This window comes from Arvicanthis niloticus, chromosome 16 (genome assembly GCF_011762505.2).
Source record: "Arvicanthis niloticus isolate mArvNil1 chromosome 16, mArvNil1.pat.X, whole genome shotgun sequence".
Lineage (NCBI taxonomy): Eukaryota > Metazoa > Chordata > Mammalia > Rodentia > Muridae > Arvicanthis > Arvicanthis niloticus.
Genome location: NC_047673.1, coordinates 68,791,708 through 68,816,197, shown reverse-complemented (window position 1 = coordinate 68,816,197; position 24,490 = coordinate 68,791,708). Strand labels below are relative to the sequence as shown.

Below are 24,490 nucleotides of genomic sequence, written 5' to 3'. Positions count from 1 at the left end.
TTGTCATTGTATCTGAGCTCCACAAAAGATCTGTCGCTTTGTTCAGTGGAGGATGCTCTAACTTAAAAAGGGTCAGAGAAGGCTGCTATGAGGAACAGTGTGGAGAGTAGACGTGAGGATGGATTAAGAAACTGGGATGTGTGGGCTTACCAGGAGTCCTACCCAGGGGCCATCTCAGCTTCCTGGCTTCCTGAGCTGTGGAAATAGACAGAGACTGCACATAGTGTTTTAGACTTTGGTTTTAAGATAAGCTACCATTTCTTCTGTGGATGTCATCTAAGAAAAGCCTTTTCCAACTGTTTGGCCTCTGAATTTTCCGAAAGTTTCCCTGTTCCAACTTTCACAATCTGTTGGTCTTGCTGGATAACTCCTTAAAGAAATGAGATGTTTTGGAGAGGAAAAACAAATCAGACATTACACCAAAAAGTTATTGTATAAAATTATTTTCTGTTTAGATCGTTTTACTTTATTTGTTGCTTCTATGGCACACAGTCAACAAGAACTTTATGTGTATCCTACTATGCTCTTAAAGACCTACAAGGAGAGCCTTTTACCTAAAGCCCCCTTAAAAGCAAGCCAAGGTTAGCAGGGAGGGTCAGTGCTGCAGGGCCGTGCCCACATTCCTACAGTGAGTCCCACGTACCTGCATTAGTCTGCTCTCTGTTGCTGTGATAAACACCATGACGAATACAGCTTAGGAGGAAAAGGGTGTGTCTTATGTCACTGAGGGAAGTTGGGGCAGGAACTAGCTGGAGGCAGGCACCAGGAGCAGAGGCAGTGAAGGAATGCTGTTCACATGCTTGCCTTCAGCATGCTCGCCTCCCCAGCTCCCATAGAACAGCCCATTGAGCTTTGAGCACTTTCCACAATCCTTCCCAAAGCTGCATAGTCAGATCAGTCACAGCCAGTGAGAGCCCGTTTTCTGGTACCAAATTGTGTTAGTCAGGGTTCTGAAGAGTAATAGAACCAATGGGATGGGGAAGAATGTACGAATAAAAGAAACTGACACACTGACAGAGTGCCTGTGATTTCATACCTTGTGCTTGGGTGAGTTCACACAATCAGCAAGACACTTCTGTTAACATTATTAGAGCAAGGCTCCATCTTAGAGCCAGGACCTACTTTAGATGTGATCTCAGATATCACCCTACCACCACCACCACGGCTACCAAGGAAATCTGTGCTACAGCTTGGGAAATGTAGCTTGCCATACATAGTGCCTGCCATTGGTTTGATAATAATGTTACAAGCTGTTTTCCCCCTGGCCCCAAGCTCCTGTTAAAACCTCTCAGACTCAAAATATATGTACAAATACCTGGGGCATATAGCTAGGCTTGTTCCCCGACTAGCTAATAACTTAAATAACCCATTTATACTAATCTACATTTTGCCATGTGGCTGGCTACCTCTGCTCAGGTACCATGTGTCTACCACTCTCACGTCTTCCCTGAGGTCACTTTATCTCAGAATTCTTTCTGCCTACCAGATGTCCCATCTTTTATTCTAACCATCCCTATAGGTCATAGGTGTTTGATAGGTGATGCATCCACATAATACACAGTGTATTCTCTCTACATTTCTCCCTTTTAGTCCATTTAAAGGCTTTTTTTCTTACAATAATAACCTATACAATAATAATAATTATAAAACTGTTAGGTAAGATTCACAGTGTCCAGTTCATATGTATTTGGCAACTTATCTATCCTATCTTGATGAATTCAGAGTTCTGCACCTAAATAAATTTCTATCCTAACTTGCATTACCATCCTAAAAACATCTTCTTAGACCTAAAACATTTTCTTAAATCCTAAACAACTTAAGATTAATTGTGAGGCTATGACTATTTAGTCTTCAACCCCGTCAGAGACCTGAGAAGGAACAAATATTACCTGCATACAAGTAAGCAGTTTCCACAACTATAGAAATGACAGAGAATGGTTACCTGAACAGTCCCCCAAAATTGTCCTTATAATGTTGGAGCATCCATCTGCAGCCTTCTGGCCTAGTATATCTGGCAGACCTTTTGTGAAGCAGGAATTAGGAAAGGCTGTTTACTTTGTCTTGGCAAAGCTCAACAATTGACTTCCCTGAATCTCTTTCTCCTATCTGGATGACATTTTATCTGCCCTTGAATCAGGGGCAGTTTTCTGCCCAGCAGCAGCTTGCCACATATAAAGGAAATTCCACATGGAAGTTCTTCAGTTCTCATCCACTGGTTACCAAGAGTACTTCAGCAAAGGGCAGAAAGGCTTTTAGTAAGAATGGCACAGCTCAGGGATTACTTATAACTCCTTTGTAGACCTTGAAGACTGAGCAGACAGGTTAAGTAGGAAAAGTCACTAACAGTGTCTGTTTAGGGCAATTAACTGGCTATCTATTTTCATTTCTATACCACTCTCAACCCTGCCACATTAAGGAATGGTGGAGCACCACCCACCTTCTCTAGAAAGTGGAAGTCCCTGTACTGACTAAGCTATTCATGCTGCCATGAGCTCATCCCAATAATCTTCACCCAGGAAAATTACTACTGCCGCCATCTAACCTTTCAATTAAGTATGCTGCACTGTGAGATGTATCACTTAGATTTTTATTAATTTAAGCATTTTATGTCAACAGAAGGTAGATCATTATTTACTGGTACAATGCAGTGCTCACAAAATACATACATGTCATGGAAAAGTAATCAACCCTCTTGGTCTACTGCAGAGCCAATGTGTGCCTGAATGAAAGCTGGAACCCAGAGGTGTTGTCAGGCATTTATTTCTTTACTTTTTCCGTCCTTGGATGGTTGACTTAGAGACGTCATTGAAGGTTTCTTAAATGCTGTTCTTTTCCATCTCAGCATGCACTTCCCAAATCTACCGTCTCACCACCTATCATTAAAAATAGGTGTGGAGTCATTCCTCCAGATTATGTATTGAGCTTTGGTTTATTGTAGTCACATCAAACCATAGATGGACTGACTGACCGTTCATGTAGAGGGACGGGTTGATGACTAGGGAGTGGAGGATGTGCAGGGCTTTGTTGTAGAAAACCTGGAGAAAACTTCGCAGCAGCCACGTGAAAGCAGCAGGCTTGATTAATGTGAGTACTGGAAACCAGCCTTTCCTGTGCAGATGCAAAGAGGAAGTTAAATGAAGCGGCCCCAACTGATGACAGGACATCTTTGTTTCCTGGTGTCCTCTGCCTACTCCAGTAAAAGCATTTTCTCCACCAGCTCCCTCTCTTGCTTAGACTCTATAAAGGTGCTTTTTAAAGGCCCGCTTCAACCGAGACCTTCTAGGCTTGTAATTTACATGGATACCTCAAGTTGTCTTCTTTGAAGGACTTCTTCTGCAGCTCTCACTCACTAGCAAGAAGCCCTGGCCTCGGAAGGGTGACAGGTCCCTATGTGGTCTAGCTTCTGTGTACTTTCAGGCTCCTGCCTGCCTGTCCTTGGCTCCCATGGCTCGAAACATGAAGCAAGCCCTTCCTGAAGCTTTGTGCTTGCCTGGCTATTTCCCATGCCTCCACCTTCAGCTTCAGCCTCACCACACTGTGAAAATTGCTTGCCTCTAGACCATTCTTTTAGATTACAAATTATTCATTTAGCACAGGCATTCTGGGTCATTTATATTTAATGCCTACCTGTTTCTGTGTTGACAATGTCAGAATAATCGCATCAGCCCGGTTCTCTGGTATGATAGACAGATATACTGTATTGATATACAGTGTGGTATTTAATAAACTTGGATTCCACACAAGAATAAATGCATCAATATGTTACTAGAATGAATGCTCTATGTTCCAAGTATCTCTATTACTGGGTACTTTATAATGACTTTTGTGCATAGTACAATTTCATGATATTTTAAATGGTAAGCAATCAGGAAGGGATATTCTGATCCTTCATCCTCTAGTGTAACAGCTGAACATGGCCTGTCCCACTTATTCATATCAAGACTCACACCCTGACATGTAAGACACCTGCTGGAAAGGCAGAACCTTTTTTCCAATTCTATTTTTGATAGAGTCCTTCCTCCAAGCGGTTTATGCCCTGGTATTATTCTTCCCAAAAAGTGTACATTACCTTGGGAAGCCAAGCTGTAGTAACAGACCTGGGTCAGTGGAGTGAGCTTTCTAAACTATTGAAGATTATAAATATTACCAAGATTTGTATAGTTTTGTTGATTTCCTTGGTTTTGTTGTTGTTGTTTTGTTTTTTTTGTTTTGTTTTGTGGTATTTTAGGGGGTATTTTGAGGTAGGGTCCCATTAACCCAGGTTAACCTCAAACTTGTTGTGTTGTTGAGACTGACCTTGAACTTTTCCTGGTCCTTCTGCCTCTACCTCCCCAAAATGCTGAGATTATAGGCCTGGGCTGCCATGCCCAGCTGAGATCTGAACAGTTTTATAGTTGACTAAGGAGATATATTTCATAGATACTCATAAACCAAGAAATGGAAGGGACTGTGAAGGTCCATCCTCTGATGTCAGGATGCTCCCCCACAGCATCTAGGTTGAGCAAGTGCCAGGCTCCCACAGAGCCTTTAGTGGAGGTCTCAGCACTTTGCCTTTGAGCAGATCATTCTACTGGTGGGTTTCTCTGGTAGTGAGAGGTGATTACTCTCATGACCTGAAGGGTGCCTCATCTGACCTCCATCAGGGTCCTAGTCTGTCCCATGAAGCTTCAAAGGAAGAAGGAATAGGCCTTATCTCTCCTGTCGGTCCTCAAGTAGGTGGAATCTGGAAGCACTCTGCCATAGCAAACTACACATAGGCTATGGAGTCACACAGCTGGGACTGAAACCGTCTCCACTTCTTTGCAGCTACTTGAAATTAAGTTACTTCCTATCTCAACTGCACACTTGTCCTCTGGAAGTTAGCGAGTGGAATGGCTTCTAACTTTACTGAGATGATTAAAAGAGATAAAACATTTACAATACTTACCACAATCTCAATAAATGTCTTCAAGTTACTAGTATCATTTTGATGCACAGCTAGCCAGCTCTTTGAAACTTAGCCTCTGCTATAGACTATGGAAAATGGTTTCAACCAAGGATCAATCCAGTGTTGACATTAGTCAGTCCTGAAAAAATGAGAGATGGTTCAACCAAGAAGAAATGTGTGCATGAATTCATCTCACAGTACACCACGAAGAACTCTGTAACACCTTGTTGAATCAGTGGTAGATGATAAGGTATATGCTGAAAAGCTTCCTTTCAGCAGTCTGCATTGCCAACACTCTGAGCTGCTGCTGTCATTGCCTCTCAGTCCTTTGAGAGGAACTGTGCTAATTTCATGACTGTATTCACACAGTCCCCTCAATACCCCAGACTATGGTTCATTTAGAATTAATGCTGTGAACTTTGCAAAAATAAGATATTCTACTGTTCTTTGTTTTGGTTTTTTCTTTTTTCTTTTTCTGTTTGAGAACAATTTCTCTTAGGGAAAAAATATTACAACCTAAGTCAAATAGCTTTCCATGGTGTTGATGTTTTTCCACATGCTCTAGGTTGTAAGTATATTTGATCTTCTTTCTTTTTGAAAGTATTTTTTATTTATTCTTTAGCAATCCTATAGCAGTATACAGTATTCTTGATTATATCAACCCAAGTCTCCCCTCTTACTTCCTCCACTTCACCCCCGGCGTAATCTGTCTCAACTTCATATTCTCTCCTCCTCTTTCTCCTTTTTAAAAATAATATATTGAATCCCATTAGAACTACCTGAATATGCATTGACAGGGGGCAATCCCTAAAATGGACAACAACCATCCTGAGGCCCAGAAAAAAATGGCTCTCTTTCCCCCAGTAGGTATCAGTTGCCAGTAGCTCCTCAGCTAGGGGTGGAGCCTTATGGACTCCTCCCCATCCAGTTTGCAATGTTGACAGGTTTGATCATCTTCTGTGGGCCTTATATAGAGAACTGTAAATGCTGTCAGTTCATGAATGTAATGGCCACACCATGTGCAGAAGACAGCATTTCATAGCACTCCTCCCATCCTCTGGCTCTTACATTCTTCCCACCTCCCCTTCCACAGTATTCTCTGAGTCTCGGGTAGGGGCTGACAGAGATGTCCCATTTAGAGCTGAGCACCCAATGGTTGATAATTCTCAGCACTTCTGTCTGGACTGCTCCCCAGCACAAAAAGAAGCTTCTGTGACCAAGGTTGAGAGCAGCATTAATCTATAGGTATAAACATAAATATTTAGACTGGAGTTTGATAGTGTGTCCATGTAGCAAAATGACAAGAGTAGGTCCTTTCTTGGGGCCTATGACTTTATGAGTCATGGACTTTTACTCAGGTTTACAGTTTAATGCATAAATCCCCTCCTGTGGAGCAGTTCTCAGACTCAATTAGAAACAGTTGGTGACTCCATTAAGTCACGCTACTAGTGCACCCCTGGGCACATATTGCCTGAAAGTTGGTATTATAGTATACAGGGTCCACCACTGGGACAGTCCACTGAATACCTTTCTCTCCCAGTGGCCTGTGTAGCACCTTCTAGTACTAGGAAAGCTAGCTTGTACAAAAGAAGTTTTCAATTACAGTTCTAGTTTGATTTCTCTATGTCCTACAGCCAAAATGTGTTGTGTCTTAAGCAGTAGGGTCTTCCTGTCTTATTATGGTATGCAATCAAGAGCACTGGCAGCAGGAGCAGGGGCTCCTGGGCCTCACTAACCAATAACTCATAGGGAAGCGCCCCATGGCTGTTACTGAGGTTTTTCACTTACTGACCTATGTTATCTGGGAAAAGATTGTCCATCTGTGAAGGATACCTCAATTCAAGCTTCTTCTAAAAGGAATCTTATTTTTGATAGCTTATCAAGTAGTAGGTTTTTACACAGTCTTAATTTTGGTCAACCCAGTCCTTGATCTCTCTGCTCTCCCATCCCCCTCTCCCACCTCACTTAACCTTTTTTTATTGGATATTTTATTTATTTATATTTCAGATGTCATCACCTTTTCCCATTTCCCCTCCCCTGAACCCTCCTATCCTACCCTCCCTCCTTCTTTTCGCTTTTATACCATTTTAATTAAATGCAAGTATTAAGGTCAGTTCTAGGCTGAGGGACTAGAAATACAATAGATGCAAATAGTCAAGGAACAAGCAAGAAAATAAACGCAAATAGTCAAAAGACAAGCAAGGCAATAAACAAAATTCTATTAACACTCCTGTGATCACTGTTTCTAAGGGCTTATCAGAATGATCAAAATATCTGAGCCAACTTCCCTGTCCTAGCCCAAAGTCATTTCCATGTCTGGAGCCTACTTCCTTGTTCTAGCCTAAAATTTAGATTCCTGCCTGAAGTTACTTTTTTTGTTCTAGCCTAATGTCAGACTCCTACCTGAAGCCTACTTCTTTGTCCTTGAACAATGTCAGATTCTTGCCAAGCAGCTCCAAAGATTCTCTGCCTCTCCCCCTTTTATATTTCATTAACAAGACAGAGCCTGTCTTAGGGTGTTCTGACAAGAATGCCTTCCTTACCCATCATAGAATATGCATTATCAAAAGCAATGCATCTCTGTCTTAGGTTGGTAAGGCTCTGTGCAGAATCTTACCCATCCTTGGCTTGCAAGCCTGTTAATTTAATAACTCTGTCTGGGGGTTCATTTTTACTTAAACCTTTAACTCCCAGTACAAAACAGTGTTTCTCCATAGTCTTTCTCAGCATTGCTTTAGGATTGTTTATCCTTGTGACATCAGGGTCTTTCTGTCAGCTGCCATGTCTCCTCTGGAATTGTACTGCTCACTCACATGAGTACTTCATGTGAGCCTGTGGCTCTGGCTGGGTCCTTGGGTCCTTCCTAGAGTCCCATGAACTGGGTCCTCTAGTCCTGTTCCTACTGGGAAGCATCTTCGAGCTGGTTTTCATCAATAATCTGGGGTTTTTCTGTAGATGGTAAACCAGTGTGTTTGCATAGGCTATTGATGAGCCAACACAGCATACTCTCAAAGTGACTATTGGACATTTTTGTAAGCTTAGACTATCCTCATTAGCAACTCTGTGGCTTCACTGTTACAAAACAAAGTTCTCAAATGTGGTTTTGGTAGCACCATTTTTCTTCCAAGGTTAGCTAGCTGATCAGCAGGCAGTCATAGTCTGGTTTTATAATGCAAATCATAGCTAGAGAAAAGGAAGGTCATTTGCTTCTGTGAAAAACTCTCATCTCTCCATGTTTGGCATCCTCCCCTCTGCCCAGCCTCACATTCACTTCTGCTCACACCCTGAGCCCTGCTTTTTTGCAGCCCCCTGCCTTCTCTTTCTCAGCCAAGAATGACATCAGCAGTATGTTCCCACTGCTCTGGCACCTGTAATGCCAGGGTTACTGATGAAAAGACCTGCGTGCCACTGCTGGACACCATACTGCTCCAGCCCTTCCTTCTGCTAGAATCCTGCCTTGCCAAGCTGTCCTGTATGTCCTCACTTGGCCCCTCCTTCACCATAGCCTCCCAAGTCCACTCTCTGGTTTCACTTTCTAAGCCCTTGCTTTTCTGATGTCGGTAGATCAGCAATAAGGTCCCTCAGACACAAGAACCTTACCTGTCCCAGCCCAGCCACTTCTGGGTACAACTGGATCTGCACCCATCTTCTCCCTCTCCCTTCTGTTGCAGGGAGTGCCTTACTGAAGCTAAGTCCTTACCATCCCTTTTCATGGCCTGTGTACCTCCTTGGTCTGGCTCCTTCGTATATGCTGCCTCTTGATGTCCCTCACTTCCTGCTGTGGCATGAACATGATCACAACTTTCCCACAAGATAACAACCCCGCACCCCAACCCAACTTTGGCCTGGAGCTCCCACTTCCCTTCAGTCTGGGAAGCCCTGGTTCTCTCCCACTTTCTGATCATTGGCAACTGAAACTTGGGTGCCGATGTCATCACAAGCCTCTGATTCCTAGGAAGTGGCCTCCCAGCATCTTTTTACTGACTCCTCTGTTGCATTCTGTACCGGACCCCTCCTCCTGTTAAAACATCCTCCTTCACTGCTCCCCATTGTCCCTTGACCACTGAGATTTTCCTCAGCTGATTAGTCTCCTCTGCTCTGGTATCTTCAGACTCTATCCATCTGATCTGGCTTGCCTTCTGGGTCCATATTCACATTGCCCACCCCCTGAGGATAGCTCTACATCTGTCTGCTGTGATCTACAGAGATCATGTAGTAACCACTGAAGCTAGGTGCTTGGCAGCTGTCCTAGCTGGCAAGGGGCACCCCCCCCCCCACTCCATGCCCACAGACATTTTCCATTCTCCACAGACAGACAGCTTATTCCCAAGTTAGCATCTTCCTGGGCTCTCAGATTAACGTCTTCCTTTTTTTCTATAGTGCTGTACTATCAGACTAACTGGTCCCTGTGCCTTTGATTTCTCTGTCTGTCACTGTATTTCACATAGACTTAAAACAAACAAACACACAAATAAACAAAAAAACTGGTTTTACGTAAAATCTTACCATGTCTCTATTCCTCATCCAAGTTCAAAATCACCCTGACACTAGCTCCCTGGAACTTTTTCATCCTGTCGCTCCGCTTTTACCTTCTCTCCTCCCCTCCACCTTCACTGCCAACACAGCCTGGTGCCTCCAGGCCTGTGCCTCATGCTGAAGATGGTCTCCAGGTTAAGGAGAACGGAGCTGTTAACTGTGGAGAGGAACATGGCAGCAGCAGAGAAGTGTGGACTTAGGAGCAGAGAAGAAGATACCAATCCTCCCTGACACTAGGGCATAATAGGCAGGGACATTAAACATCTTGCTGCCCTCCCCAACCCTGTGCTTTCTCCTGATGTTGCCTGTGGACCAGCCACCATCTCTGCTTCTGTGCTCTAGGCTGATATCTCTGTTTCTTCGATGCTGAGCCTTCAGTCTGAGTCCTGGGCAGCAAAGGCCTTGTTCCTACACGTTCCCCTTGTCCCAGAGCTTGTCACTCAGTTACCATGTGTGAGATTTAGAAACAAGACAGATGAGACATGTAACATTGTAGCCACATGACTGTAAGCCTCTCTATGCCAAGACTACCTGTCATCTGAACCTGTAGTTTCAATGCCTGGCCTTCATGTACAGTGTATTGAACTAAAGACCATTTGAAGGACACAACATTCATCATGGTAATGTGTATTGATCACTCTGTATATCTGTTGTAAACAAACTAATTTGTGCAAAGCCAGGGGACATGTGAGAACAATTATAAATTAAGTGGACAAAAGGAAAAAAGAGTCCCAAACCATAAGCACTTGCAGTGAGTTATAATGCTGTTGCCTGAATTGCTGCTGCCTATGGTCCCAGAAATTGAAGCCAAAGGCGGAGAAGAGAGATGACTCAGCAGTTGGTAATGGTTGCTACCCTTCCAGAGGTCCCAAGTTCTGTTCTTAGCATCTAGGCAGAACAGCTCACACTACCTGTAACTCTAGCTCCGGGGATCAGAGTCCCTCTTCTGGCCCCCAAACCTGGTGGTCTCTAGGCTTGATTGTACATGAGAGTTACAAGGAATCTGATGCCACCAGAGCACCTATCTGTCCCTTGATTGCCAAGGTAACCTGGGCCTGTGTCTATATGTCCTCCTGTGCAGTGTGTGTGTGTGTGTGTGTGTGTGTGTGTGTGTGTGTGTGTGAATGTCTGTGTATGTATTTTTAGAAGAGCGGAGAGAAAGGTGCTGTAGCCTCCCAGAGTAAAACCAAAACCTCTGACATACAAAGACAGGCAGATACAGAACATTCCAGCTCCCGTCTGTGATGAAAGCCTTCACATAGGGAGCTCTCTTCTTGTCTTGCCAATCCTTGTTCTTGTACTGGGAAAGAGATTTTTATATTAGCTTACTTCCGAAAAAAAAAAAAAAAAAAAAAAAAAGAAACCCTTACACATTCCAGTTTATGAACATTTATTAACATCAAGTTTTTACTTTCAAAGTCACCTGGAATGTTAAATGAATAATAAAATGGTAATGGCTGTGGCCATATAATTTGGACATACAAAGAGTATGACCCAAAAAAGAAAATTAAGAAAAAAAATCCAAAAAGTAAGATCTCACAAGTTTCCCTAGGTAACTCCACAGTACACCTGGTACTGGGCACCCTGAGATGAGAAGAAACAATCACAACTTCTTGTGTACACCTAATGCCATTTTAGGACATCCAAAGTTTGATAAGGACCTTATATTACAGCAATATAGTTTATATCTATACTGTTTGGAGTCAAAAAAGATTTGATGTTGTCAGCATGCCAGGTTCTGTGAAAGATGTTCAGGACCCTGGCTCAGTGAGCACCCTCTTTGGGGGCTAGAATGTTCTGAGGGTACATTTGAGTCTGTACTTCAGATTTCCCCACAATTCCCAGCAGGTCCTGTGTGAGCTCACTTGCCCCTCTGCAGCCTTTCTCTTCTGGTTCTGTAGGGATACCTCCACTCACCCTCTGGGGATGTTTATGGAGCGCCATCAAACCTCTGTCTGGAAAGCTCTGTTAACAGTCATGCATGCTCGGTTTATAAGACGGTTACAAGGAAATGGAGGTGGGGGCAGGGTGCCAAACACAGCCAGAGCTTTTATCTTTGACATTACAAAGAGGTCTCTGGCCTGGGGCCAGGCTGGAGTTTACGGGAATATAAAATGCAGACATGTGCTTTCTGTTGGTGGGGCGCCAGGGGAAAGGCGGGCCACGCGGCGAGACAGCAGTTCACTTCCATGGGATGCACACTTGGTAAGAAGAGCATCGGAGTCTCGGTGGTTCAGAGCAGGGTCACTTGTGGCTGTGAGGTGGGATGAAGAAGAACCATGCCATGTGGCTGGCCTCCTCTCCTCTCATGGGCGAAAAGGGGTGGCCTTGCCAACCCTATAACCTGGGAGTGACCCCTGTACCCCTCAGGAGCACCAGGCTCGAGAAGCACGTCTCTGCAGTAACTAAATGTTCTTATTGAAAGACAAGATATAGACCTCGTTTACTTTTAAGCACGGTTTTGATGTTGTGTCCCTCAAACTGGGACACTGTCCTCTTGAGTTTTTTGTTCATTTGATACAAGGTCGATACCACCTCATTAAACATAAGAAAGGTCTGGTGAATTTGTGCAACCAAGCTCTGAAAAATAAAAAAAAGATAGCACAATCAGTGAGCTGCCAGAAGCTGCACTAGCAGATATTAAGGCGTGGCTTCTGATCCCTAATGAAATAATTTTCTTTGGTGACCCCAGTGAAGGCCTTCTTTAAAAGTGTCTGTAGACTTGTGTCGCAGGACTGGTTATCTGGAATCGCTCCTGTGGACCCCAGCCAAGCTCACCACTTGTTTGGGAGTCACAGGTTAAGTAATGTGATGTGCTAGTCTTAGAAGATAAGCAAATGCCAAAAACTGCCTGGGTTTTGGATATCACCCCTACTGACTATTATATACATATGGATGTTAGAGGAGGCACATGAATTAAATAGCCATGGTCAAAGTCTGGGGTTGGCAGCATGTGTTGCCATGTTGAGTACAGTCTTTGTTCTGTGCCACATGCTCTCTCTGCTCTGGCTGGGGTGTGCTGGAGAAAACCCAGCCTAAAATAGAACGAAGGAGGAAGGGAAGGAAGGAAGGGGCTTGCAATTTGCACGACCACAGATGCCCAAAGTCTCTACTCTGAGAGTCTAAGAACTGTCCTCAGGCACAGCAGACACCTATGTAAGTGACCAATGCACTGGAACGATTAGTTTCCATCTCCATGGTAACCATAATCAAGTTCACACAGAAGCACTGGGTAGCTCTGGGTCTTGCAGCTGGCCAGAGGCAGAGCTGGGAGCTGAGTCCCTCCTTGGTGTGGCTTTCATGGTTTCTGCCACACAGTACCTCGAGCCTACAACCTAAAACCATCCACTGATTTTATTACAGTGCTGGGGACCAAACCAAGGGCCTCACAGCCTGGCAAGGGCTCTCGCACGCAGCCAGCCCTCAACCTATTTTTTAAATGTCTTTGGAACAACTGCATCTAGCCCATCCTAACCTTCACCATCAGGATGTTGCCCCTTAAATCTGTTCTGTTGTAGTTTGAAGCAATTTCCTGTCTGTTTGCAGAGGTGAGTGAAAACAGCTGCTCCCAGTAAGGGACATAAAGAAGATTAAGGAGCTGAGGGCTGTGGTTTCAGTCTCCATTAAAATAAAACCTGTCCTGAAATTTGGGGTGTGTGTGTATTTTATCTTCATGGTTGCCTGCATTAGGACAGTTTTCCTGTTAAAAAAAAAAAAAAAAATCTTTGCATTTTTCCCAGAGTCTGAAACCTCCCACCTCGCGGTGTTTACAGAAGGAGACTGGCAGGACTCTCCCTGAGTCACATGCGTTTATAGCCGCCCAAGCCATCCGTTTGATAGTTTCTCCACAAATGTGAAAAGAATTCGTTTGAATGTGCTTTTGCAAGCCAAGCCAGTAGCCAGTAGTCCCCGCCATGCATTCTCGGGAGCTTAACTCTGCAGCATAGTTGAAAGATGCAAGGAGGTGCTCCCTTAAATATCCTCACATAGTGTTTAACTCCCTCTGCATATTGGCCGCCATGCCCGGTTCCTGCAAAACGCTGCCTATAAAAGCCAGTCGTCAGCAGGCTGCACCGGTGTGGCTCAGCTCTCAAAAAAGCCCTAACCCTGCACATACTCCTGTTTGATCCCCGTCGACCTGGTTGGGTAGAAGCTGTTATGCTTCCTCTGAGATGTCTTCTGTGAGATGGGGAGGGAAGATGTGGAGGTTGCCAGTGTAAGAAGCTTTGGTGGTTACAGGAGCTCTGCTGTGACTCGAACATCCCCTTCCTCCTAGAACTTCTCTGCCGCTGGAAATTTAACTTTGAACCTGAGGTTGGGTGCAATGCGATTGCCTTGTAAAACTGTGTAGTGTGTGCTAAAGCTGGTTTCTGCCGCAGGGAAAAGCAGGTGTATGTTTGCTCCCTAATGCCTGATCAGAACACACAACAATTTGATTGTGTCTTAAGTTGCAGCCGTTCTTGCCTTTCCCTCCATACCCCTCCATGCCCGCTGTGCCCATTGCTGCTCTGGGGTTGACACAATGGTGAATGCTCTGTTTTCAGCCCTTTTCCATGTTATGAAAGAACCATTTTTCCCCCTAAGTTAAATCTGGACTACTTTCAGTTATTTCTGCCAAAGGAAGTGGAAATTGGTTCCAGTTGATGTTTCCTGTTAATCATAAAGGTTTTGAGTGAGCGTATGAGTTAATCTATTAGTCCCAGTATGTTATCTATGAACCGAAGTACTGTAGGCAAAGACACTGGAGATTAGGCTGTTTCCATCCTGGGTTTTATTTCAGGGCTCTCTGCCTCTCTCCAGAGTACAGGCACGACATTTGAACCTTATGCTACTTTTTTTTTTAAAAAAATAAAGTAACAGAACACTTCTTTTTCCTTTTAACACACTGGAATTGTTGCATTACTAGGAAAGTTTGTGTGTTCATTAATTTCATCCTGATCCTATACTCCCAGTTCTCTCTGATTAATCTAATTACAGTTTACATGGGGATTGGATAACAGAAAGGCAGATTGCCCTTCTCCTTCTCCTTTTTAATAAGAACCATCTGAAATTAAGCTAGCACAAGAGTTTCAACATCAAGCACTTGCAAAGCAAGCAAGCACAGCTGTCTGTGGCTTCCTGTTGCAAGGTAGACCTGGATTGGTACCTCAAATGCTTCATCGGATGCTGCTGCCAGTGGCCACTTCCCCATGGATGTGTTCAACCACCTGTGCCAGGACCCTACCCTATTGAGGAAACTTGGCTCTCTCATTCATGGTGACTACCGGCCCCTGGAAGGCACGGTGTCTTCTTTGAAACCAGAGGAAGCATCTGACTAGTTGAATCCAGCTGCGTTGACTGGCATCTTTTTTGTGGTTGTAAGATTTTTGTAGAGTCATCTATTTTTACATTCAAGAAACCAACTCTGTGGGATCAGTTTACCATCTATGTAGTACGGGTGTATGTGACCTTAATACGTTTGGGGAGAAGGGGCCAGGGAACTTTGGGCAAGAGAACTTGAAGTGGCTTAGCATGACGTTTAAGTAGAAGCCAGGGAAGTTCACTGACCCCACTTCCCAGTCAACCCTTGCTGCTGTTGTTTGACAATATGGATCCTGAGCCAGTCGCAATTTTTGTGTGCTGGCTGGTCACATTTAGGTTCTAAATTATGACCAGTATCTGGGTGTGTGGCAAATACCACACTGCAGTGGGACATATCCTTCTCAACACTGTCATAGTGGTATAGTATCAGAAATGAGTCAAGATAGAAGTATTGTAGAAGAAGAAAAACCTCAATGTTCAGTTTGTTTGGTTGTTACTCTCATTGTTGTCAAATTAAGTAACTGATTTTGTTTTTCTAACACTCTTATCCATGGATGTAAAAGTTACCATCGCTCTCCTTGCTCATCCATTGTGTCCACACTTTGTATCTTATCAAGTGGCACTGAGTAACATGTCTGAGTAGATCAGAGTCGCAGAGTCCAGGATTAGTTCAGAGACACTTTGACTAGATGGTAACTGACAGTGCATTGCTATAGGGATTGTGAAGAGTGGCTTCCAGGGCCCAGTGGTAAGGCAGATCCACAGGGCAGCCATTGACGACCTGGTGGAGTGCAGCCAGGGCCAAGAACTACCAACACCGTGAGGAATAGAGGCAGAGAGATGATCACTAGTGTGTCATCCCACTCCTGTAGATCTGAAGGGAGGAGGTTCTGTCTGGAAAAGTAGGTACCAAACAGAAAGACAGGCAAGGTAGGTGAGCAGGGCACAGAGGTGATATAGGGCACTGTCTTAATCAGGGTTTGTATTCCTGCACAAACAATCATGACCAAGAAGCAAGTTGGGGAGGAAAGGGTTTATTCAGCTTACACTTCCACATTGCTGTTCATCACCAAAGGAATCAGGACAGGAACTCAAGCAGGACAGAGACCTGAAGGCAGGAGCTCATGCAGAAGCTATGGAGGGGTGCTGCTTACTGGCTTGCTCAGCTTGCTTTCTTATAGAACCCAGAACTATCAGCACAGGGATGGCACCACCCACAATGGGCTGGGCCTTTCCCCCTCCATCACTAATTGAGAAAATGCCCTACAGCTGGATCTCATGGAGGGATTTTCTCAAGTGAAGCTCCTTTCCATGTAATAACTTCAGATTGTGTCAAGTACACACAGACACACACACACAGCCAGTACAGGCACATAGGATGGATTTGACGGAATATGAAGAACTTGGGTGGTCAGGAGGGAAGGGAGGAAGTAAGGATACTCAGATTTATCTGATGGCAGCTCTCAGTTCAGGCCCCACTTAGCTCTTTCCACATTTTTACTATTGGCTTCAAGACTGGATATTGAGGCTTCCCAATTTCTGTAGGAAAATGGTTACCTGGGGCAGGACTCATCTTGTTCTGTGCTATCTCAGTCTCCAGAATGGTCCTGTGGGAGATGGTCACAAGGTAAAGAAGCTGAGGTACTGGAAAAAAGGGCTTCTGGGTGTTGGGCCTTGGATGAGGTAACTCCATTTAACCTGTGCCCATCAATCATGTAGGACACAAGTAGAGGGCGTGATTAACAAGTCTCCACCTCCAGAGCTTTAAATATTAATGAGTTATCAAAAGGCCAGGGGCGTAGCTAATTAAGTTATTCCCTCCCCTTTTCCCCTCCCTATAAAAAAAGTCAGGCTCCCCTGGCTTTTGGGGGGGAAGCGCATACCATCTATACCCACTCAACATGCCATGAACGATAAAAGCTTTGGGAAACTCCACGTGTTGCCTGGGCCTGCCGCCACCAGATTGCCAATTTCTGGAACCTTGAACTGCAGCCGCAGCAGAGGGACCCCTGGCCTGCGGTGTGGGAAGCACGCCCAGGACCCGATGCTGGACCGCCGAGACCCCACCCCCGGACTCCCTTCCCCCGGCAAGATTTTCTCCCCACATCTGGGGAGATTTCATGGGTTAGCCCTAGGGGCTGCCTGGACCAGTCTGATCTAACTGTCAGGGTTCTGTAAACAAGAATCTTGTAGAATCACTATTTATATTTTAAAATAATTTATTAAAATAGCTTATGTTATGTGACTGGAGACATCCAGCAATGATTTTCTGGAACCAGAGAGAAGAACCTGAAAGTTGCTCAGCCTAGAAGGCCTACAAGATTTCTGAAACCCACATGTCTTCTGTGCACTCTGGAATCCAAAGAAGCTGATACTAGCATCAGTGAACAAACAAGCCACAGCGGCAGTGGCAGAATACATGACCCCACTATCAGTGAATGCCAAGCCACCTAAGACAACGTTTTTAAAAATTAAAAATTACCCTTTCTTCTTCCATCCTTTATCTGTGCTTCTGTAAGAAAGTGCCACCCATATGTAGGGGTGAATCTTCCCTTACCAATCAAAGTAGTCAGGATGACACCCCAATGCATGCCCATAAACTGACTCAATATAGACAACCTCTCATTGAGACTCTCTCAGGAATTCTTCAGCTTGTGTTCTGAATTATCTTTTATCATTTATAGAAAACTTGTTTTGTTCTGCTTACTTTTGCGGTACTGGGTATGAAATTCAGGGGCAGGCATAAGCTAGGCAAACTCTACCATTGAGCTGTGTCTCTAGCCCATAGTAATATATTCGATAGTTTAAATATATATAAGCATGAAATGAGAATCTTTCAGTCTTCTACAGGCAACGGGGAGGCATTTGTTCAAGACCTTTTATATTAATTAATAAAGCTGAAATTCAAAAAATGGTTTTCCCTTTCTAAGATAAGTTGTCCCAAATGATTACAAGTTTTGTTCATGTGTTTGGGTATGGATAAGAAAAAATAGAAATGTAAATATATGTTTATTGATTTCATTCTTAAGGACCTGGGAGATGAACATATTAGTTTTCTCTCATATTTGTGCATTGAAAAGAACAGAAGGCTTAAGCTCTGCTTCCCTAACTAGCTTTTCTGTTTATATTCAGAAGTTCTGTTTATGTACATACACAATTGAGTGTTGTCCTGTGGCCTGGTACTAGGAGAGGTGACACAGACACCACTGTGAGCACAGATATGAGGAGCAGATAGGGGTGTAGTGATTTAGGGACCCAGAGTGCAGAGACGTTGACCACAGTGAACATTCTAGCAAGTGTTAGATACAGGCCTGAGCCGTGAACATGGCCTCCTCCAGCTCAGGTACTAAGTCATCTGTGTTATCAGATGCTTCAGAGCAGCTGTCAGAGACTCTGTGTTAAGTAAATAAAGGCTTAGTGTCAACCAGCAAGAAAGCCATCAGGCTGTGCTCCTGGTATCACAGTTAGTTGTAATTCCCACATGAAATGGCTTTGTTTTGGGCCACGGCCTCACCCACCCTGTGCACACATACTGGATTTGTCTGAAGTCCACGTTAGGTTTTTGGTTTTTTACTGTTTTTTTTTTTTTTTTTTTTTCAGATGCTAGTAGTGAACCATGGTTGAAAATTCTTTAAATTAAACTCACAGATAAGTTTCATCCTTGAAGCAAACCCAGGAGACAGGCAAAGGCAGACCAGCAGCCTCAAATCCTGCCTTGGCAGTCAGGGATAGAAACTGTGTGTCTGTTCCTCGGGATTCGGGAATGTCTGCGCACAGACATCCTACACATGTGCTGGGGATGGATGCACGTGTAAGAGACATTTAGGAGTTTCCAAGGATACATTCCCTCTTCCAGATCCACTTTAAGGTCATTCAGCTGAGCCCTGTACCACTCGGAGCACTGTGCTAGGTGTTTGGGAGAGAAAGGGATAACGAAGGGTTTAGATTAGGAAACTGAAGTCCTGTGCTTGCCTTTAGTAAACTTACACTAAACTCTGGCTTACACGATCCATATAAAATACAGCCCACAATCCCAGTGCCGCATTGCCCTGTGCATTCTTAGGCCCGCCCCTGCCTCAGTGCGTTACAAGTTGCTGTCCTTCTCTCTATGACCCCTATCTGCTGCTCCTTCACCTCTTGCAGCCTTCTATCCGAGACCTTCCCTGGATGCATCCTTTAAACCCCACCCCCAACCCTAGCCCTCTTCCCTCCATCTGCCATTCTCTTCTGTGTTAGCATGATTGACTGACTTGTTTTTCTGCTCCACCTCAGTGCTTACAGCAGTTCCTAGTAGGCACTCATTACATGTTTATAGAGTTAATGAGTGATCAAATTAATTAATTTCAGGATCAAGGAGGGCCATGTGCAGAGCTCCAGTAGCCAGAGGTTCAGGAGATATGTGTGCTGGGCTCCACTCTTCACAAACCAAGAGGTTTAGAACAATGCAGACTTTTATTTTACCCTTCTCTAGGTCAGAAGCCTGACTCTATCTCACTGCATCAGAATCAAGGCATCTGCAAAGCTTCCTTCCTTCCCACTGGCCACAGGCAAGAGTCTGCTTGCTTGCTTTTCCAGTCTCTCGGGCAGCTTATATTCCTTGATTCGTTCAGTTCGCCATCTTTAAAGCCAGCACCTGTTCCCAGTGGGCTGGGGTGTACAGAAGTGAGCAGCCACTTCCCCTTCTGCCTCTTCAAACTGACCACACACACACACACACACACACACACACACACACACTGGCTTCCTCTTGTGCATCTCTGTCCTACGTTTAAAGGTTACCATAATTATATTGGATAATCTGGAATAGTTTGTGGTTTCATAATCACCTGTAAAGAACTCAAGCCCATCGACAAGTCAGTGCCTTCGGCAGGTAATCGAGTACTACAGTTCTGGGCAATCAGGAAGGGGATCCCCTTTGAGATCTACTGTTCTGTCCACTAGAGGGATTGGCAAGCAAGATGTTTTCTTTAGAGCAGTAGTTCTCAACCTGTGGGTTGTAACTCCTTTGGTAAATCTCTGTCTCCAAAAATATTTGCTTTATGATTAATAAAAGTAGCAAAATTACAGTTATGAAGTAGCAATGAAAATAATTTTATGGTTGGGGAGGTCACCACAACATGAGGAACTATGTTAAAGGGTCGCACCATTAGGAAGGTTGAGAACCACTGGCTTAGAGCCTAGGACTTGAACTACCATTTACTAAGTATAAATCGGGCACTTTTAATCAGGGATGACTATGGCCCCAGAAGTGGGGGATGAGATGGTCAAACCGAGACTTCAGGAGATGACCATGAACTTAGAGCAGGAATACAGAGGGACACTGATGTGTACCTCCCCACAGAGATTCCCCTCTCTCTGCCCCTTCTGTGTACACAAACAGCTGGGTCTGCCTGTTCTGTGTGGAGTCTTTTTCAAAGCCACCTTCTGTTGCATGGGCACGCACAGAGAACAGATAAAGCCCTGGTTTGCAGACATATGGCACTCACTTCTGTGTGCACATCATCTACCTCAGCTGCACATGGAATCTTGTTCTCTTGGTCTTCACTGCCTTCATTATTTTTCCTGACCCTAACACCTGGATGATGTATATTTTCCTACTGGCAACACAGAACTTATTCCCACAGTGGTTGTCACAGGGACTGGCCTGTCCCTGAGGAAGCACATTGAGAGTTTCCAGGAAGATGCTGGCCCTTCACCTTGACTATCCCCCACTCTAGCCGTGACTCAGCATCCTTCATACCTCCTCCTGGACACCATGCAGAGCAATGTGAATACTGAATGATGGATAGAGTGGTGTCCCAGGTGTCCTCTCATTGGCCTCTTTGTGGCAGCACTGTCCCACAGACATCCCATGGGAATAGCACTGTCCTGTCCGGTGTGCTGTCTGGTGGGCACAAGCTCTTGAAAGGTTGTGAGTACAGCTGAGGAGCTGGGCATTTTGCTGCATGTAGTTTTAAGCAACTTAAGTTGGAATAGTCACAAGTGACAAGTATCCACTCTGTTAAAGGACATAAGGAGGTAACAGCTTGTTGAGAGATGTCAGAGAGGCCATAGCGGGATTTGTGGGGAACACATGATGAGAACACAGCCTTTGGGGATCAGACCACTTCAGTTTTGCTTCCATCATTTTGTGTGGCTTAATTTTTGTTGTTGTTTTTGTTTTGTTTTGTTTGATTTTGGGGGTTTTGTTTGTTTGTTTGTTTTGGCAAATCATGTGTTTTTGAGTTGAGTTTCAGACTCAAAACTTTTCCATGGAGTACTGGGCATGCAGGGATTGAGGGTGGGGAATAGCAGGTATCATGTGACCTGACATGGATTACTGGATGTGCAGGGGTTGGAAATGGGCAGTGATACCAGACTTTCTTCCTGTTGCTTTTATGATTACTTTCCAGTATCTTAAAAACCAGGGGGGCTTCACTGCCTGGCTCAGGGTATAGACTGTGTCCACGTCCCACCCATGAATACACCAGGGATGTGTATTAAATAGGCCTTGCCTATTTAAGAGCTGCTTGAAGATGAAACAGGACAGTATTGGTAACACAGCACAGTGCCACATACCTGCCTGGTACCCAGCACTCGGCTGCGTGCTGAGGGCACATTGGTAAACTGGAAACATGGAAGACCTGACTGTGAACTAAGATCACACATTTAATACATGACAGCCCATCATCTCAATGGATTTTTTCCTTCATTTTTTTTTTTTACATTTTAAAAAATTATTAAAATGTGAAAACTTAATGTTAATATATTTTCTTCTCCCTAATTTTCGGTGAAAGTTGGGATTGGTCAACATGAGTGTAGCAGACTTGCCTTTCTTAGTCTTAGCTGTGTTGATAAGCTGTGCTGGGTCACTGTACAATTTCATAACAAATAGGAGCTCTCGGAGAAAGATTTTTTTTTATTTTAAATTATGTGTGTATGTGACTGTGTGAAGTTGTACGCATATGTGAGTACCGGTGTCCTTGGAGCCCAGAAGAGGGCATTGAATCACCTGGAGTTGGCAGAGGTTCTAGGAACCAAGCTAAAGTTTTTTAGATGGTCCTTTGAACCATCCAGCCCTCAAATAACAGCTTTATTTTAAAAGTCTCTCTCTCTTAACACTTCCTTAAAAACAGGTATATTGGCTCATAATTCATGAATTGTTCTATTCACTGGGTTTACAACATATAGATCAGTGGGTTTCAGTCTCTTGTTATACAGCCAGCATCATGGTCAGTTTTAGACCATTTTTATTAACCCCGAAGGGATCCCAACCATTAGCAGTCACTCCCCAATTCCCCTAAGTGCCCTAGTCCAGCCCCAGTCAACCACCAGTTTGCCTTCTGTGGATTTCCCAGTCTAGGCATTTCATATGAATGGAATCATGCCTTTTAAGAGTCTTTTATTATATTTTTATTTTACTTTATGAGAGAGAGAGAGAGAGAGAGAGAGAGAGAGAGAGAATGAATATGCATGCTATGGAAGATATGGGGAGATCAGAGGGCCACTTCTAAGGGTTAGTTCTTCCCTTCTCCCATATGGGTCCCAAGGCCGTCAAGTGTGGCAGCATCCACATTTAAACACTAAGCCATGTCACCAGCCTAATATGACTGGCTTCTTTCACTCAGAGTAGTGTTTTTCTGGTTCATCAATGTTATAGCATATACTAATACTTTGTTAATTTTATTGTGAGTAATATTCTGTTGTACTGTATTTATCTGCCCATTATTACACGATGGACATTCTGTTGCATCCTTTTTAGCTAATATGGATATTTGTGCACACATTTTTGTTGAACATGTTCTCATTTCTCGTGGTTGCCAGCCTAGGAGTAGAACTGAGATGATAGCACGCTGTTGGTAACGCGGCATTTCTGTGTTTGTTAGAAGCTTCTTAGCAAACAAGCCAGCAGACATCAGCCAGGTGGGCCGTGTGGGTGCTTCATCACACATATTCTTGGCATAAAGTTGAGGAATACAGATAAGTTGACTGTTGAGGAGCTGAAAAGCCCATTTTTCAAAGTCATGCCACTCGCTGTACATTTCCACCTGTGGCGTATCAGCCTCCAGCCCCTCTGCATTCCTAATGACACCTCCTGTTCCTTGCTCCTCTATAGCAAGTCAGAGCTGTGTTGCTGGGCAGGAGGTGGCATCTCACTGTGGTTTTGAATTGAATTTCCCAAATGATTAATGATGCTGAGTGTGTTTTCATGTGCTGGTAGGCCACCTGTTTGTCTTTCTTGGAGAAATGTCTATTTAAATCCTTTGCCCACGTTTTAATTGGACCATTTGTCTTCTTTGCCCATCTCCCCATTTGGCCGGAGCAGGATGCAGATATGCTAACGGGTGACGAGCAAGTATGGAAGGAGGTTCAAGAATCGCTGAAAAAAATCGAAGAGCTGAAGGCGCACTGGAGTATCCTTTCACCTGCAGGCTGAGCTGCACTGTTGGTTGCTGCTTTACCATAGCAACCAATGTGGAGCAGTCAGTTGAGCCAAGGCAAGGTCTGAAAGTGCAAGTGCTGTATCTGGGCCCAGCCAGCAGTGTGGAGAGTGGCCCAGTGGTGGGGAGCCACCCAGGAAGACCACAGTAAGGTCAGCATAGATGCCCTACACATACCTTACTACCAGTTAATAGTATGGCCCAGTAATAATAGGGAGATGAGTTGTAGGTGTTTTGTTTTCTCTTCCTCTTCCTCCTCCTCCTCTTCCTTTTCTCTTCTTCCTCCTCCTCCTCTTCTTCCCCCTCCTCTTTCTTCTCTTCCTCCTCCTCCTCTTCCTCCTCTGTGTGCAAAAGGTAAAACTCATAGACCCCCTTCCCCCTTATAACCACTTTAGTCTCTGGAAAGGAATGTGTGAATCCTTATAATTCACTACCATTGACTCTCAGACATACAAACCATCCAGGAAACAGCAGCAGTGGGGTTCTCCATTATACATTTTCTTGGCATGAATGATAAGGAACACGAATAGTCAAAGTTCAGAACAGAGAGAGACAGCATGTGATGGCATCATCTTGGATGCCCCACCAGTACTTTACTGTGTAAAGGGACTCCCAAATCAAGAACAGGATTCTGATAGACAGAAGCTGAGACAGACAGAAGGCACTGTCCATAGAGGATTCTACTTGGACACAGCATGATGGGGAACTGCAGGACTATGGAAAGCTCACCAGATGGTCATCAGATACTTTGGGCTGACCATATCCCAGGAAAGAACGAAATCTGCAAGTAAGGTATCCAATCAGTAATGTTAGAGAATCGTGAAGGACAGGGGAGATAGGTAGACAAATGGTTCTTCTTTTGATAGTAAAATATGTAATTACAGAAATTAGTAGCTCAGTGAGTTTGTTAAGAGTCTGAGCAGTAAACTTATAGTTGGTTAGTAAGAAATAGAAAAAAAGGCTGCATGTCCAGGCTGCTGTATGATTTACTTCTGGATGTAAAGTTTGCATCTAGATTTCATTAGAGAGTTTGAAAAGAAGTAGACAAGATATTTGGATACTAGCAGATCCAGGCTTCTTACTCAATGATCAAATGACACAAATGTCACTCTGGGGGCTCTGTCTTCTTCACCTTTGATTCAGTACTTTAAAGAGGCTTTCCAAGCATGTGAATAGATGGAAGGAAAGCAGAGGAGAGACAGTAGAACCAAGAGCTCAGCAGATCCTTGGCAGTGTGAATGGCTATTGAATTTCAGAAGATGAACTTCAACAAGAGTGTATATAAAGTCTTCTGTTTGAGGCAAGA

The 24,490-nt window shown here is 44.1% G+C and overlaps 1 protein-coding gene across 3 annotated transcripts in view; it reads left to right on the top strand.

The window, feature by feature from the left end:
- The window catches only part of Smyd3 (SET and MYND domain containing 3), a 533,841-nt gene that overhangs the window by 427,102 nt on the left and 82,249 nt on the right, over positions 1-24,490 (top strand). For all 3 annotated transcript variants that reach the window (XM_034520300.2, XM_076914589.1, XM_076914590.1), the window contains one exon: positions 23,070-23,157. In XM_034520300.2, coding sequence (XP_034376191.1) covers positions 23,070-23,157 — 88 coding nt within the window. The remainder of the gene's footprint in view (positions 1-23,069; positions 23,158-24,490) is intronic.